Source organism: Calliphora vicina, chromosome 2 (assembly GCF_958450345.1).
Source record: "Calliphora vicina chromosome 2, idCalVici1.1, whole genome shotgun sequence".
Lineage (NCBI taxonomy): Eukaryota > Metazoa > Arthropoda > Insecta > Diptera > Calliphoridae > Calliphora > Calliphora vicina.
Window position 1 is genome coordinate 49,016,535 of NC_088781.1, and position 18,408 is coordinate 49,034,942.

At 29.7% G+C, this 18,408-nt stretch overlaps 2 protein-coding genes across 6 annotated transcripts in view; one reads left to right on the forward strand and one right to left on the reverse strand.

The window, feature by feature from the left end:
• CadN (Cadherin-N) overlaps positions 1 to 18,408 on the reverse strand; it is a 305,582-nt gene that overhangs the window by 132,763 nt on the left and 154,411 nt on the right. The gene's annotated exons all lie outside the window — the stretch shown is intronic.
• On the forward strand, positions 5,861 to 15,389 carry LOC135952454 (GATA zinc finger domain-containing protein 10-like). The gene is made up of 2 exons (XM_065502399.1): positions 5,861 to 6,345; positions 14,172 to 15,389. Exon 2 carries the CDS (start codon positions 14,323 to 14,325, stop codon positions 14,785 to 14,787), a length of 465 nt encoding a protein of 154 aa, XP_065358471.1. The 5' UTR covers positions 5,861 to 6,345; positions 14,172 to 14,322; the 3' UTR covers positions 14,788 to 15,389.

Consider the following 18,408-nt stretch of genomic DNA (forward strand, 5'->3'; position numbering starts at 1 on the left):
TATTTTTTTTGCACACCGTTTTAAAGAATGTTTTATGTAGACAAAAATGAGATATAACTTGTTAAAATCGGTTTATATTTGCATAAGTTATTAAACTTTTTCGAAAAAATTAACCTTGTAAATTAAAAAATGTACAAAATTTATACTTAGGCCCTAATTTTGTAAATCACATCACAAAGTGATATTTATATGAAAAGCAAAAACAAAATTTCAAAAATTTTAAAAATTTGTTTTTCTTTTATATATTTTTGAAATTTTGTTTTTGCTTTCCATATAAATATCACTTTGGTGACGTGATTTACAAAATTAGGGCCTTAGTTTTGTTTTTTTTTATTCATATGCGTTGTGGGAGAATATACTATAAATTGAATAACTTTTACAATTTTCATCAGGTTAAAAAAATTAAAACATTGTTTTCTTAAAAACTAAATTTACTTTATATATGTATATTTTTAAATTTTGATAACCTATCATAGCAAAATAAGCAATGAAAAGCAACTAAAATCAAAAAAAGTTGAACTTTTTTTTTCTAATCTTTCTGAGTTGCTCAACATTTTTGCATGTCATTTGCTTATAGGCACCAAAAGGCAACTAATTTTGATATATCTTTTAGATAATAAGTTAAACTTTAATTCTATGTTAAAACTAGATCGTCGGCGAACGGCTCCAATAGTTAAAATCCTAGTCAAATTTGCTTAGGTAAGCCAAACATTATATATTTTAAATGAATAAATTTCAAGTCTGCTAAAAACATATACAAAACTTATTACAAATATAGAATCTGGACAAGATACCCTTTCCAACAAGGTATAAGAATTCTGAAAAAAATAATTATAAATATTAAAAATATGCCCATGTATATGGTATAATTTTAACTCCCCAAATCTTTAAAATAGTAGTGTGTTCTATCGCCATTTTTGAAGACTTCTGTTGACATAATAACTATAATTTCTGCAGATAATTAGTGCTTGATATCTTAACATTACGATACAATCATGAGATGCATACACCCTATATAATCCACTGTGCAAAGTCTGCTATTAAAATTTTCCTAAAATGAGTAATAAATACAACAGCAATCAAAACAACAACAATGTGCTTGCTTCTAGACATTTCAAAAATCCAAAAATTTTGAAAATAGTTTTGAGTACAAACATGAAATTTTTCAAGGTTGTGTCACATTTTGCTTTATAATGATTTTTCTATTGAACCGATTTTGCCAATTTTTAATAACAAACTATTTAGGACAATGGAAAAAAATTTCATTATTGTCAATTTTTATATTGGACATGGAGAGTGTTTTACACAAACAAGTCGACTTTGAATTTTATAAAATTTAAAAATAAATATATAGACTTTTAAATAAATTCGTTATAGTATTACACATGAAACGATTAACTTAAATATTCAGTCATTCATAAGAAGAGAAGATGGTAGAGTGCATACTTAGACACTGTGAGGAGAATAAGCTAAGTCTGCTGTCAAAAACCTTAGTCTTGGAACAACAAAACTCATGTAAATGTTGTTGTTGTATCAGCCACAAAATTTGCGAGAGCTTAAAATATTTAATATATTTTACACTCAATAGTTTAAATTGATTACCATCTATATAAAAAACAGTTCGCTCTACTCAAAAGAAAATTTTCAAAACACTACAGAGTTTATTTAATTTTATAAAAATTTCATCAAACTTCTTTCAAGTCACCATGATAAGTAGCTAAAATTTTTATTAAATATTTTTCTTCTTTTCTCCTCTATAAATTTATCATTTCTATAATATATTTAGTGCCCATATACTGCCAAATGATTCTTCTTAATATTTAACAATACCCCCAAAATATTTAATACCCAAACAACTGTCATTTTGGATTTATATTTCATTTTACAGATACAAAAAAAAAAAACTGCTAAATCATCATTATAAAGTGGTCACTTGATGGAAGTTTGAAATGAGCGTGAAAGATAAAATAGAAAACGTAAATCCACCTGCAAGTAATGTTCTTAATTTAATATGTCTTTCAAGTTTTTACAACGAAATATTTTCAACCACAAAATTTCCATAAAAACAACACAATAACCTTTTCTCCTTTACTGGCTGGCTTTGCTAAGCCAAAATCAAGACATTGATAAATATTTTTTCTTTCTTTTTGGGAACATGCAAAAGATGTGCTAAACTTTTTAGTTATTTGATAAATAAAACCAGACAACAACATTAGCTACACTGCCCTATAAAAACGAAAGAAAAATACTAAATAGAAAACTATGAAGAAAAAAATATTATTGGGTGATAAATTTAAACTTAAATTAGCTAAGATAGTGTAAAACACCAAATAAATAAAAGTGAGTGGGAGGATATCTTCATCAAGTACATCATTGTCATCGTCAAACTCTACTGCATTTAAGTACTATTGATGTTCAACAGGATTGTTGTAGTTTTTTTTTTATACTTTTTTTTAAGTAGCTGAATTATTTTGTGGTTTTTGTGTTTCTTTTTTCATGAACTTTATCTTGTCTATAAGTCAAAGAAAGAATGTGTTTGTCAGGGTCAGGTGACTAAGGAGCATTTTGAAAAAATAGAAAATTTATCCAAAATGATACAAGTTTTCAAAATACGGATTATAATACTATTTTTAGAATGATTGAAAATAAAATACCCCGACAACTTAAGGAAGAATTACAGAAATTTTATTAGTCTCAACTTTGATGACTATTCACACTCGATTTTACACAGATTCAGTATATGCTGTTGTTGATTTTTCTTATACAGTAAAAATTAAAACAACAATAAAAACACATTGAATGCATATACACATTACAACAACAATATATGTAGTTTACCAATGTTGCAACTGGTTTGCGCTAAAAACATAAAATTTTTCTCAGGATGTCTGCAATTTTCATTCATAAAATTGTTCGTACTCAACCGATTTTTTAGATTTTCAATACCGAAATGCTTAGAACTTTGATAAACATTTTGTGTACACCTCATTCAATTTTGTACGGTATTTTAGACGCCAGAGTGATTTACACACACATTTCAATTAATAAAATAAAGTTTGAAAAATATGTTTTTATAACATCATTCCTACTAAACCGATTTTGCTGATTTTTAATACCAAATTGCCTAAGAATATGATAAACAATCTGAGTAAAATTAGTTTCAGTCGGTTGAATATTTTAGACATGCGAGTGATTTTCACACATCGACAGAAAAGCGTGAAAAGCAAGATCGTTTTAAAATATCAGAAAGACCCAGAATTTATATAATGGGGTCTTAGCTAAATATTTCTGAGTATTATGAGGAGTATAAAAATATTGCTTTTGTGACCTTTTTAACTTCTTCCCATATTTTTTTTTATAGCAAATTCATGTAACTTATGAAGGTAATACTTTAGCCTGCCTGTATAAAAGTGCTTGTATTTGTGTTGGTATTAGAATCTTGTAAGTGTGAATATTTTCCTTGTGTGTATATCCTGTCAAGTCTAAAGTCAAAATTAATATCATCAATCATTCGGTTGTTGTTTATCATATTGTTGTTATTGCACATACGCAAAAAAAAACTAAGGTAATCTTGTGATAAAATATAAAAAAAATTTCAAGAAAAAGAACTTTATTTTATCCCTTAAAAAAATATATATGAGTAATAGAAAAAAGTGTTATCTAGTCTTAACTTTTTGTATTAAAGTCAAAGTTGTTGTTTTTAACACATCTTCACAATATTCTAAGTAAAGGTATTTGAACAAACTTTGTTTTTTGCAAAATCTTATAAAATTAACAAAGTTTTCAAGGAAAAACATAAGAGTTTAAATTTGTAATTTAAAGTAACAGGTTGCATAATTTAAGTTTAAAAATAATTTTACTTTTTCTTTACTTACAACTTTTATAGAAAAAATAGAAAGTAACCTTTAAAATATTACTTATGTTTTTTTTTTTATGGCCCAAATACTCTTAAGGGAGTCATTATTGAGACTCTATAGGGACTTCTTACTTTTTAACATATTTTCTACATTAAAGCTCAGTAAATTAATTATTGAAATGTTTTTTTTTTAACTTAAGGTCATATTAATTTGTTGGTAATATTTGTGTTAAAAGGTATGAAATTTATAAAGAAGAGCCTAATAAAAATAAAATAAAATAACATGACCCCTTTTTGGTAAACATATTAAACTTATTACATAAACTTTGTTTTATATATTTTTATTATGTTTTAAAAAACAAATTGTAGGATTTTAAAGAGAAGCCAGATAAATAAGAAAAATTAACATAAGCTTTTAAGGAATCCTAAAACATAGGCAATATTGTCTATTGGTATATATTTAGAAGCCTAAAAGTAGGCTTTATATTTCAAAAAATATGTGTTTAAAGATTGTCTAAACCTAAGTTTAGACAATAAACTTAATAGAAGATTTTTATATTTAACCTATTTAAACATGGATTTGAAAATTGTATTATTATATGTATATGAATTCCAAATGTACGATTAATTTAAATTTGAATTGTTAACAGACAAATATATATTACCTTAATTTAATTAATGTATTTGAAGTTGCTAGCAACATAGTAACGGGAATGTTCCAAAAATGATTCGTATTTGTTGCGAACAGAAAATGTTGAAACATAAAAATATAATTATAAATCTTTCACTTCTCACTTAGCAACAGGCTGAACAACTTCAAATTCGGAACATCAAATTTATCTCAATTTTTACTGTATTTATATATTTCAATTTTAAATACTTACCGTAAATCTAAATCATTTACATACATATTGTATACTTACCGTAACCCTAAAATATATACTTACCGTAACCCTAAATCATATACTTACCATAATATTGAATTATACTTACCACAATTGAAGTGCTTCCCCTACATATAACCCAAAAGAAAAGGTAACAAAAAACCTAAAATAAAATACTTTTATAACGTTTTGAAAAAAAAAACTATTAATCTCTTTTTTATTTTTTTCTCTTAACAAAACCCTATATAATTTTAATCACTAACTTGAGTGATTAAAATTATAATCTTCCTTTAAAGCTTCAACTCCCAAAATCCCAAAGGCTTGGAAGATTTAAAGTAATCTGTCCCCATCAGATTATTTCATGGTCCTTCAAAAATTGAACTGGTCACCCTGGTTAATTTGGCTCAATCAAACTCTCTTCACAGCATAATGAGGTAAACGATAAATCAAAACCACACATCAAAATCAGTTAAAAAACCAAATCCAAAGTGAGTACCTAAAACTTTATTAACATATAATATACGGAAAACATAAAAACGAAGAAATTAAAATTATAAAGAAAAGGGAAAAACTACGCAAAAATTTAAACAAAAATATAAAAAGACAAAAGAATATAAAAATTACGCGAAATTTTAAAGAAAAATATAAAATAAAAAGTGTAAGTTATATAAAAACTAAAATCTAAATTAAAAAAGTGAAAATTAATTTGAAAAAGAAAAAAAAAGGAAAAGAAAGCTAAATTATAAAAGAATAAGAAAAACCTAGAAAAAATTTCACATACATGCATTAAAAACTAAAACCAAGTTTATTTAAAACAACAAAAACAAGAAAAGTGCTAAAATAAAAAAAAAAATTTTTTACACGCTTAAATATTTGCATATGTACATCAATATTAACATAATCGTTTATTGATCCCCTACACAACATACATATTAAAAAATTTAAGTGCGGTTATTATTCATACATATTGTGTTTAGTGATACACTACATAATATACATAAAAATTTCTTCTAAATATATGTATGTATGTAATTTCCTGCAAAAAAGAAGTTCATATGTGCATTAAAAAATTTATATATGTATAGTGATCCCCTACACATATATGTATGTACATAAAAAAAAATTTTTTCTAAATAGTAATACCACCCTAATAAAAAAAAGACCGTTATAATTTTGTTTCTGTCGAGAAAAAATAGTATACACACAAAATATTACAAAAACGAGAAGCAAAAGAAATTAAAGAAAAGAGAACAAAATAAGAGAAAATTGTTACTCAAATAAGAAATAAATTTCAACCACCAAAAGTTTTGATATCACTCAAGATCACAAGTAAGTTTTTTTTTTTGTTTTGGAAACTCATTTTCTAATTTGTTCCTCTTAAATTTAACAATTAAACAAAATAAAATTAAAAAAGTGCTTGTTGTGTTGAAATTTAAACCTGAAAAAATATAAGACATACATATATAAAAGAAAATTGCTATTGATAAACATAAAAAACTTAAAAACTAAAACAATTTAAAAGTTAAGAGAACAAAGAGGAAATATTTTCAACCCCCAAATTGTTACACAAAACAAGTAAATAATCTCACTCAACTAAAAAATCGAGTAAGTTTTTTATAAATAATTATTCTAATTTGTTCCTCTTAAATCTGAAAATTTAATTGCATAAACATACAAGAAACATAAGAAAGTGATTGTTGTTTAAAATTTATAAAATAAAAAGATATACACAAAGAAAAATTTCTATTGATATAAATAAATGAAAAAAAAAAGGGAACAATCTTATATTGCATTCTCTTAAAATAAAACTCCTCCCCCAGTTTGTTACAACAATAAGAGAAAGCTCAATTCAATGAGAAATTAACGAAAATAAAATAAAGCACAAACAAAGGAGACACAAAACGATAAAATAAAGGAAAAATAAAAAGGGTTACCGTAGTGACATTTAATATTAAAAAAAAAATTGCGAACTCGTAAGTGGTTTTTATTTTCTAAAAAGAAGATAAAATTAAAAAGTTATGTGTATTTAGAATTAATAAATACATATACAGCCACATCAAACAATATAAATAAAACAAGTAAAAGTTTAATAATAGTCTGTTTAATAAATTCGTACGTGGTTTTTATTTTCTAAAAAGAAGATAAAATTAAAAAGTTATGTGTATTTGGAATTAATCAAATACATATACAGCCACAGCAAACAAAGAACAGATAAATAAAACAAGTAACTAAAATCGAAAGCAAATAATGAACAACGAAAACACTAAACTCGCTCATTAATAAAGATAATATGAAAAGTTAAGGAATAAATTAAATGCGATATTTTCTATATATTATACATAAAATTATTTAAATTGAATTACAAAAAATATAAAAATACATTACTAAATAATTTTTAACCCAAACTTTATTTCTTTACCCACTAACCGCTTATAATCCCACACATACTTTAATACTTCATACTCTTATTTCATACTCTTATTATATCTACAATTGCTTAGAAACGAAATGTTAATTGTATTCTCTTTATTGAGTTAAAATAAAAACTCTTCAAAATAAAGCTCTGTATTAAAACATTTGTTAAACTCTCTAACTCTCTAAATGTTGCTGTGCTTAAAAAACAAAATTATTTGATCCCAATTACTCAATGTTCTTGTTTGAGTGGTTTCAATAATCATACAAAAAAAAAAAAGGGAAAGAGAATAACAAAAGAAAACAGTAATGTTTGATTTGGGCACTACAGATTTAAACAAGGTAATATCCCTTAACCAAATGAACATGTACTGATTAAAATAAATTTCATAAAGCGTATGAAAAATTTAAATCAAAAACAATATTAAAAAAAAAAAAAAAATTTCATAAAACGTATGGAAACTTAAATCAAAAATTCATTAAAATAAATTTCATAAAGCGTGTGAAAAATTAAAATCAGAAACATTTAGAAAATTTTCAATTTATTTCATAAAGCGTATGAAAATCAAAACAAAGACAATTTAAAATTTTCGATTTATTAAAATAAATTTTCATAAAGCGAACGAAAATTAAAACGAAAGACAATTTAAAATTTTCGATTTATTAAAATAAATTTTCATAAAGCGTACGAAAATTAAAGAATTAAAGCAATTTAAAAAATTTTCTATAATAAAAATAAATTCTAATACCAAACAATTTGTTTAAATTTTAAAATTGCTATAAACAAAATAATTAATAATCGGTAAAGAACTAGAAAATCAAATCTAGTGCTATTTACAAAATAGCCCCAAATTTGCAAAGAATATTTAAAGAAAAACTCAAATCTATGTGCTATTTATAAAATAGTTTCAAATCTTATAAATATTTTAACTAGAGACTTATATCTAGTGCTATTTATTAAATAGCCCCAATTCTATAAATAAAAATTTAACTAGATATCAAATCTAGTGCTATTTATTAAATAGCCCAATTCTACAAATAAAAATTAAACTAGATATTAAATCTAGTGCTATTTATTAAATAGCCCCAATTCTATAAATAAAATTTTAGCTAGTTACCAAAATCTAGTGCTATTTCTAAAATAGCCCCTCATCTAAAAAAGATATTTTTACTAGATACTAAAATCTAGTTCTATTACTAAAATAGCCCAAATCTACAAAATATTTAACTAGATACTAAAATCTAGTGCTATTAACCAAATAGCCCCAAATTTATTTTAACTAGATACCAAAATCTAGTGCTATTTCTCAAATAGCCCCAAAAATAAATAATCTATTTTAACTAGATACCAAAATCTAGTGCTATTTCTCAAATAGCCCCAAATATAAAAAAAATATTTAAACTAGATACTAAAATCTAGTGCTATTTCCCAAATAGCCTCAAAAATATAAGTAATAACTTAATTATAACTTAAAATCTATCGCTATTGTCAAAATGGCTACGACATCGAAAAACACCCCTAATTCTAACCCTATTCTAAAGGAAGATTTTGTGTTTAAATGCGATCATTTATTACAATTTTGCGAAAAGTTTAATACGATTCGTGTCGAAGACCAAACTGAATCAGTTCTCGAGGTCAAGTTAAAGGACTTGGAATCGAGATGGGGCAATTTAGATTATTCTTATCAAAAAGTAATGACAGCTTCTGAAGAGTCAATAGACCCAGAATTTAAAGAAATTGCAAAAACAAATTTTGATGCGTGCATTGAAGCATACTATCACTGCAATTCGCAAATAACCGACTTAGTGAAGACTTTTAGAGTCGACACTTCCAATATGCAAGGCTTCAATACATCAGCTAGATTTTCCATACCCCAGCAAGCTTCCACTCAAAATTTTATGCCTGACACCTCATGCATTAAACTTCCTCCGTGTGACACCGAAATTTTCAAAGGTAGTTATGAACAATGGCCATCATTTCGTGACATGTTCACGGCCGTGTACATAAACCATCCAAAGTTAACACCAGTCACTAAACTATATCACCTAAGGAATAAAACGAGAAGTGAAGCGGGCGCAATAGTAAAAAGATATCCCCTTTCAAATGATAATTTCGATCTAGCGTGGAATGCACTAAAAACCCGCTATGAAAACAAAAGAGTTTTGGTTGACAACCAAATAAAAATCCTATTTGATATACCTTCTGCAAAAAATGAAGAAAGTGAATCAATCAGAAGAATTCAATCATCCGTAAATGATTCCCTAGCTACTCTCAGAACGCTTGGCGTCAACGTAGAAAGCTGGGATCCTATCCTTATTCGTTTGATCTCAACCAAACTTCCAAATGTTACCCTTTCGTTATGGGAACAATCACTAACTTCTCCACGTGAGCTTCCAAAGTGGAACCAAATGTCCCAATTCCTCGTGGACAGATATGAAGCTGTGGAACGTCTCAACAGCATAAAAACAACTAAAGATTGTTTTACTCTATCTGATACAACCAAATCAGATATACAAACATACACGTCTCAAGAAAATTTAAACTTGTCATGCAAGTTATGCAAAGAAAATCACTCTTTGAGAATATGTCCAAAATTTCGAGACTTCACGGTACAACAAAGAGTAGATTATGTATTTAAAAACAAATTCTGCAATAATTGTTTAGCGTCGTCTCATCTTAAAGCAAATTGTAGAAGCAAATACACTTGCCTACAATGTAAAAAACCTCACCATACTTTGCTTCATATGAGACCAAAAACACAAAATTCCACTCAATCAGCAGAAAGCTCACAATATAAAGACTCTGCAACTAGTCACAACAATCAAAATCTAAATTCTTCCACAAATACTCAAATTTCAAGAATAAACCCCCAAGATGAAATTCCTAGCACCTCAAGGCAATTTCAAGCCAACTGCTCTACAAGCAATGAAAATATATTGCTGCGAACTGCATTAATGCAAATAGAGCACAGAGATGAACTTTTTACAATTAGAGCGCTAATTGATCCCGGTTCTCAACGAACTTTTCTAACAGAAAGAATTCGTAATCGTCTTCAGCTACCCTATGAAAAATCTCATTTCGATATAATCGGTATTGGCGGACAGAAGCAATCAGCAAACAAAGAATGCGAGTTTGTTTTGTACGCCAAAAGGTATGACTTACGAGTCCCCATTAAAGCTATAGTGTTGCCAAAAGTAACAAAAAGACTTCCAGCGCACACTTTTGAAATACCTTACTCAACCGTTTTAAAGGAATTAGATCTAGCAGATCCAACGTTTAACAAATCTTCTCAGATAGATCTAATATTAGGAAATGATTATGAACAATCTATAAATATTGAAGGTATTAAGAAAAATGTTTGTGGACAAACATCGGCCTATAATACTGTTTTTGGTTGGGTACTCAGTGGTCCCATGAAAGCGCAGCCAATACAGACATTCACAACTACTGTTGTTCCAAATGAGACTTCTGAGCTAAACACTCTACTAAGAAAGTTTTGGGAACAAGAAGAAATTCCAGTAGCTAGCTCAAAGTCAGCAGAAGATGAGTTTTGTGAAAGTTTTACACTAAAACAACTACGCGTAACGAAAATGGTAGATACATGGTGCGATTACCATTCAAACCTGAGTTTCCCGACAAGATATTTCTTGGATCGTCTCGATTCATAGCCCTAGCTCAATATACGAGCATGGAGAAAACTCTAAGCAAAGATCCCAACCTTCAGTCACAATATAAGGCTGTTATTAATGAGTATCTCACTCTAGGTCATATGGACGAAACATCATCTAGTGAAATTATCTCCCACGGTAAATATGGTTCATTTTATTTACCACATCATGCCGTAGTTCGTCCAGATCATAAAACAACCAAACTCAGAGTTGTTTTTAATGCCTCTAGAAAATCAAAATCCCAATTCTCTCTTAATGACGTTCTATATACAGGTCCCACACTTCAAAACGATTTGATCTCCATAATTCTCAATTGGAGAAAATATCAATACGTTTTTAATGGGGACATTCAAAAAATGTATCGTCAGATACTTTTACATCCTGATGATACACCCTATCAAAGGATTTTATTTCAACCTCAAGATGATGGTCCAATTAAAGATTACGAATTGAAAACGGTAACTTTCGGACTAAACTGTGCCCCATATCTCGCAATTCGGACCCTTTTGAAACTAGCTTCTGATTCCGAATCTGCATACCCTAAAGCAGCTTCAATACTGCGCACAGAAACGTATGTTGATGACATACTTTCAGGAGGTTATTCATTAGAAGATGCAATTTTAGCTCAAAACCAGATTGTCTTTGTATTGAAATCAGCTGGATTTCCCCTAAAGAAAATCACTGCAAATGATCCTAAATTGCTTTCACATATTCCAAAAGAGGACTTATATGATTCAGATTTTCTTCGCTTCCACGATGCAAGCTCTACCAAAACACTTGGTATTAAGTGGAATGCGCTCACAGACTCGTTTTCCTATAATTTTGATCCAATCGAACAAGCGACAAAAATATCTAAGCGTCAGATTCTGTCGTCAGTGGCAAAATTGTTTGATCCAGCTGGATGGCTAGCACCTATTGTTATAAGGGCAAAAACACTCATTCAACAACTATGGTTGGAATGCCTAGAATGGGATGAAGATGTATCACAAGAATCTCTACAAAAGTGGAATGAACTTGTTCAAGACCTGTCTCAAGTGACAACAATTTCCATATCTCGATGGATACAATATAATCCCTCAGACAAGATTCAATTGCATGGGTTCTCAGATGCTTCTAAAACAGCATATTGTGCCACAATTTATATACGATGTCAGACTAGTTCCCAAAATACGTTCGTTAATTTGTTAGTAGCGAAAAGTAAAGTTGCCCCTATTCAAACTGTTTCTCTGCCACGTTTGGAACTAAGTGGCGCAGTTCTCTTAGCGAATCTCGTCAATTATGTCATTTCATCATTGAAACTCAATACGGAAGAGATTCATTTGTGGACTGATTCCTCTATAACGCTAGGTTGGCTCTCAAAACCTCCTTCAACATGGGAAACATATGTCGCTAACAGAATAGCTCAAATTCATAGATTAGTATCAGATGCAAAATGGCATTATGTCCCCTCTCACGATAACCCAGCAGATCTTGGTACCCGAGGTTGCAAGCCCCAAGATCTAGCACACAATTCTCTCTGGTGGCATGGTCCATCGTGGCTTACTAAACCCGCAACAGAGTGGCCAAAAAGAAATCCCCTTAAAACATCGGATATATCAAGAAATGAAACCCAATCTCTACATACAGAAGTTCAAGACAATGAAATTTTGAGTAGATTCTCGTCTTATAGCAAAGCTTTACGAGTTGTATGCTATATGTTCAGATTTTATAGAAATTGTATGAAAAATTTACGAAAAAAAAATCAACAAAAGACTTTGATTAATCTAACACATGCGGAAATGAAATTTACGAAATCACGTTTAATTACATTGGCTCAAGAAACATTTTATCCCGAAGAATACAAATGTTTGCAAGCCTCTAAAAAATTGCCAAATAAAAGTCCTCTAAACACTTTAAACCCATTTTTGGACTCAAACTTAATTCTTCGAGCAAACGGTAGATTAGTTAACTCAACTCTTCCATACAATGAGCGTTACCCTATAATTCTCCCAGGTAACTCACAATTCTGTCGTTTGTATCTAAAATATTTACACCAATTTCTGTATCATGCTGAATGCAGCCAAATGTGCAGAATGATACAAACAGAATATTTTATAACAAGACTTAAACCTAGAGTAAAAAGCATAATACGCAACTGTAAGATTTGCATAATACAAAGACAAAAGCCCTGTTCCCAAATTATGGCTCCCTTACCACCTGAACGGTGTACTTTATCGCCACCATTTCAATCAACAGGCGTTGACTTCGCTGGGCCATTTGAGCTCAAGGTCTCTCCCTTACGCAATTCCACTTATGTTAAAGGATACGTCTGCGTTTTTGTGTGCTTCAGTGTAAGAGCTATTCACTTAGAAGCCTGCTCTGATCTAAGTACGGCGGCGTTTCAAGCCGCATTCGCTCGATTCGTCGGGAGGCGGGGCCTCCCCCAAAGGGTTACATCAGACAACGGAAAGAACTTTCTTGGGGCAAGTAGAGCTCTTGAACGCGAATTCGCTACATTTCTCAGAAACTCAGCTCAAGATGTCTCCCAAAAATATATATCCCACGGGTTTGAATGGAGATTTATACCTCCTCACGCTCCTCATATGGGCGGCTTATGGGAAGCCGCTGTAAAGAGCTTTAAGTTTCATTTTAAGCGTGTAGCAGGCGCCCAAAAATTCAACTTTGAGGAATTCTCTACAATACTGGCGCGAATTGAAGCTGTTCTCAACTCTCGCCCAATCTCTGCCCTATCAGAAGATCCCTCTGATTTAACAGCACTAACTCCAGGACATTTTCTAAGAGGGTCTCCTTTAATGGCCTTTCCCGAGCAAACTTTTGAAAATATCTCTGTCGTAAACAGATGGGAAAAGTTGAAAGCCATCCATCACCAGTTCTCCATACGATGGAAAGAGGAATATTTAAAATCCTTACATAAACGCTATAAGTGGAAAAACTCTGCTCCAAACCGTCAGGTAGGCGACCTAGTAGTCGTAATGGACGACTTATTACCACCGCACGAGTGGCGTCTAGGTAGGATTGAAAAAATCTTCCATGGTACAGATAAAAATGCTCGTATTGCGGAGATACGCACATCTTCTGGAATAGTAACGAGACCCATAGTGAAATTATGCTATCTACCATTTTTAGGCAACTAGAGTTTAACAGGAAACATATTTCACACATATATCAAGAATCTTAAAATTACTTATAATACTACACCATTTATTAATAACCCAACTCTAACCCGATTCATATTAATAACCGAACTTTAACCCGATTTCCTTTCCTTTCCAGCTTCCAATTCAATTATTACACGCAAACTAATCAATTTGTTTTTGTCTTTTCTGCTAATCTCCATTTATTACTGACAGATCTAACCGCAGACTAACGGCTACCAGAATAACTAGCCCAAGCCGTAACCCCATTAGCAACAACAGCCAAATACCTAGAGATTTGGAGGTATTGTATTGTCTAATATGTAAGGGGTACCACGGCTTACGGTTCTGCCGGAAGTTTAAAAAGATGTCGGTAGAAAAGAGGAGGGAAGTGGTTGGAAATCTGGGCTACTGTTTCAATTGTTTGGCTAGAAGCCATAATTTAAATTCCTGCACCTCAATGGGAGCGTGCAAAAGATGCGACCAACTACACCACACGATGTTGCATCCGCCACGTCGCCAACAACGGCAGCGAAGAGGTCCATCGCAAGATCGAAGGACGTCAAGCCCCCAACGCCCTAGAAGCCCTAGAAGACCACATATCCAACATCAACGTCAGCACCAGAATCAACGTCAACATCAGCACCAGAGTCATCGTCAACATCAACAACATCAGCGTCATCAACAACAACAACAACATCGTCAGCAGCAGGAAATTCAGCTACCAACAGCACAGCCATCGAATTTACAACAGCCAAAGCCAACTGCTCATCTTTTAGCCGAGGCCATAAAATCACTGGCCGACGTGTTGTGTGTTACCAGCAAGCAATAATAATGCTAAATGCCGAGGCCGGCGCCATGTCTAAACCTAAGTTTAGACAATAAACTTAATAGAAGATTTTTATATTTAACCTATTTAAACATGGATTTGAAAATTGTATTATTATATGTATATGAATTCCAAATGTACGATTAATTTAAATTTGAATTGTTAACAGACAAATATATATTACCTTAATTTAATTAATGTATTTGAAGTTGCTAGCAACATAGTAACGGGAATGTTCCAAAAATGATTCGTATTTGTTGCGAACAGAAAATGTTGAAACATAAAAATATAATTATAAATCTTTCACTTCTCACTTAGCAACAGGCTGAACAACTTCAAATTCGGAACATCAAATTTATCTCAATTTTTACTGTATTTATATATTTCAATTTTAAATACTTACCGTAAATCTAAATCATTTACATACATATTGTATACTTACCGTAACCCTAAAATATATACTTACCGTAACCCTAAATCATATACTTACCATAATATTGAATTATACTTACCACAATTGAAGTGCTTCCCCTACATATAACCCAAAAGAAAAGGTAACAAAAAACCTAAAATAAAATACTTTTATAACGTTTTGAAAAAAAAAACTATTAATCTCTTTTTTATTTTTTTCTCTTAACAAAACCCTATATAATTTTAATCACTAACTTGAGTGATTAAAATTATAATCTTCCTTTAAAGCTTCAACTCCCAAAATCCCAAAGGCTTGGAAGATTTAAAGTAATCTGTCCCCATCAGATTATTTCAAAGATGTTGGCAGAAAAATATAAGTATAATAAAGATATAGATATGCAGATTTTGGGAAGAAAAGACAAAAAGACTTATTAACATGTATGTTGCGAAAATGAATATATTTCGTGATTATTTTAACCTCATTTGGTATAATAAAGTTCACTATTTTTATATCCTGTACCACCACTTCATATAAATTAGGGTATAAGTTTGTCGTTTAGTACGCAACACTTAGAAATATTCAATTAAAATGACATTAAATACTTATATTTCAGATTTTTATAAAGTTTTAAGTCGATTTAGTTATAACCCTTTTTGTATGTGTGTGTAAAACACTCTCACTTCCAAACTACAAAGCAAAAATTAATAAAATTCTCCTAAAATATTTACTTAGGTCCTAAAAATCATCCAAATTGGTTATGTATGAAATATTTTATGAATGAAAATGTAAAGCAACCTTAGAAAAAATTTATTTTTTAAAATTAAATAAATTTTGATATGGTCAACCAAGCATAACTTTTAGTTGTTGTGATGTGTGTATGAGTTTAATGCAGAGATGTCCAAACCTAATACTGTATTTGTGTTGGTGAGCGAAAGAGAGCTCCACTGAAAGAAAAGTTTAGTGAACTAAATAAAAGATGCCAATATTTTTAAGGCTTTATTTGTTAATAATAATCAAGTCAACAATTTTACTCAAAATATCGGCCAAATATTATCATAGTTCATTAATTGAGAGTTCGATAATAATCATCTTCGTCAAATTTTTAAATATTTAAAATATGTAAAATATTCTTTTTTGATTATTTTATTAAGTTGTTTTGATTAAAATCATTTCAAATCTGAAAAAAAATTTTCACAGATGTAAATTGAGGTGGAAAACCAGACAAAACTTCAATGATTTTTTAAAGTTCCAAATATATTAAACAATCCAAATATTTCTTTCAGTGATCATGAACAAACATTCAAAAATAGTAATACACCCGCTTAGCATATTCATTCGTCGCTTACTCAGTGACTACTGAACCGAAGAGAATAAGAATATGTGTGTGGTTAGCTTGCACAAGTGTGCTATGCAGTGTTGCCAGGAGCTGGCGAAAAAAGAAGCTATATTGGCTTCAAAAAAAGGCCAGAAAAAGCTAAACCGCTTTAGAAAAAAAGCCAAAAAAGCTAAAATATTATAAATTAAGAATTTTGGTTCATATTTATTTTTAAATAAAATATTAGAAAATATGTTCATAAAATTCATCTGCTTTACTTTAAGGAAGTTCTAAAAAGTTAAATACTAGATTAACCATGTCAGAAAATGGACATTGTTGGTTCTATATTTGTCCATTTGTAGTTTAATATATTCTACCCCTGAGCCTTAAGCTTCGTAATTTTATTAGCACTTCAATTTTTCACTATCAATATGACATTTTTTGGTTTTACTACTTTATTATCAACGGGAAAAAAATTGATTTTGCGTAGAGTTTTCATATGGTAATCTTTGTCGCAATTGCTCAATTAGTTTAATTTGTCGTATTATTTTTGTCATAATCTTCACTAATTAAAACGTTCTTTATTTTATCTCTCATTCATCAAACTAGTATGAAAAATGTGTCAAAAACATTAAACATTTTTCAATTGGCGACGATAATGGATCAAATTCCTTGAATTTTAAATCAGAAAACAGCAAATGATTTATTTACTTTTTGTACTTTGTGCAATACTGGTTTTAAAAAAAGATGGTACGCCAAATTATAATCAGTGTATTAATTACTTAAAAGTTTGGCTTTTTAGAATTGCTGGTTTGACGAAATTAAAACAAAATGGGTTTCAACTCGAAGCATAGATCCACAAGACGTTTAACGGCTATTGATCGCCATCGAGTATCACAAGCCTTCAAGAGTTTGTGGGGCTCTTGTCCATTATATAATGATGAATATAATGTGTAATAACAATTTTGTCTTGAAAGAGAATTTGCTAGACATTTAAGCTTTCAGATATAAAATACTCTATTTCATTTTGAACCACTTGATATTGGCAATTGTTATTTGTTTTTTTAATACTACACAATTCTTGAGTATGTTGAAAAGCTAAATGAAAATCAGTAATGAATTAAAATGAAAATGGTTCACAAATATAAATTTAGCCTTTTTATTTACTATTTAGTCTCGAAATTTTTAGCCTTTTTTAATTTCAAAAAAGGCTATTTTGAAATTAAGAAAAGGCTAGAAAAAAGCCACGAAGCTAAAACCAAAATTTCGAGGCTAAAGAGTAAATAAAAAGGCTAAATTTAGCCTCAAAAAGGCTAAACTGGCAACACTGGTGCTATGAAATGGACATCAATGGTTTAATGTAAATAAACAAGATTGTTGTTGCAATTTTTATGGTTGTTGTATTTTCAGCAATATACACAAAATTAAAGTCTACTCGTAGGCGCAAAGTGATCAATGTAGAAACGGGAGTAAGTTTTGTAATAAATTTGGCAAAATGATAACGATATTAAGTATTTTTCACCTTTTAAATTTTTCCTAATAAATTATAAAGTTAAATTTATAATTTTCCATATAAACCTTATTAATTTAATTTGTTAAACAAATTAATTACCACCTCCTTACTAACTAAACTACAATTTATAAAATGACTTCTTATATACTTCCCAAAAGAAAACCTTGGCATATTTACAAGAGACTTTATACACAATTAATACAATACCTATGTATACTAAGAAACTTACCCCTTTTTCCCCCAACAATCTTTATAAACTTTCGTTGTAAGGACATTGAAAAAAAAATATATATATACATATATTCAACACCACCATGACCACCTTAATAGGCACTTGCTGTCACACTGCCACCACCAACAAATGACCATAATGTTCTGGTTTTT

Coding starts and splice junctions, on each gene's coding strand:
- LOC135952454 (XM_065502399.1), top strand. CDS start 14,323: ATGTCGGTAGAAAAGAGGAGGGAAGTGGTTGGAAATCTGGGCTACTGT.